General features: G+C 65.8%; 1 protein-coding gene across 1 annotated transcript in view; it reads right to left on the bottom strand.

Annotated features, from left to right (window-relative positions):
- LOC104496264 (coiled-coil domain-containing protein 177-like) overlaps positions 1–398 on the bottom strand; it is a gene marked incomplete at its 5' end in the record, with an annotated part of 1341 nt that extends 943 nt beyond the window's left edge. The window contains 2 exon segments of the mRNA XM_010139352.1: positions 29–218; positions 221–398. Of these exon segments, the coding sequence (XP_010137654.1) occupies positions 29–218; positions 221–398 (368 nt within the window).
- Positions 399–406: the final 8 nt, after the last annotated feature.

Here is a 406-nt window from a genome sequence, read left to right as displayed (position 1 = left end):
GCCTTCCCCCGCCTTTCCCTTCCCCAGCCGCTCCTGCTTCTCTGCTTGTTCCCGCCACCTCTCCTCGCACACCAGGCGCTGCCTCTGCTTCAGCAGGGCAGCTTCCTCCTGCTCCTGGTTCAGCCTCCCGCGACGCTTCTCCACCTGGCTCTCCCACATCCTCTGGCCCTGCAGGAGGGCCTTCTGCTTCTCCTTCTCCTCCTGCTCCTTCCGCTGCTGTGGGCTGCCTGCCGCTGCTCCCGCAGGAGGCTTGCCTCCTGGTGCTTGGCGATCATCAGCGCCGCGATCTTCTTGTCCCTCTCGGGCACCTCTGAGAGGCCCTTCCTCCTCTTCACCTCCCTGACAATCCTCTCCACCCTCTGGGCAGTCTGCGGCGAGTGGCTGAGGTCGCCCAGGCTGAAGCTGC

This window comes from Buceros rhinoceros, unplaced genomic scaffold (assembly GCF_000710305.1).
Source record: "Buceros rhinoceros silvestris isolate BGI_N320 unplaced genomic scaffold, ASM71030v1 scaffold38400, whole genome shotgun sequence".
Classification (NCBI taxonomy): domain Eukaryota; kingdom Metazoa; phylum Chordata; class Aves; order Bucerotiformes; family Bucerotidae; genus Buceros; species Buceros rhinoceros.
This window is presented reverse-complemented; position numbering and strand designations above follow the sequence as displayed.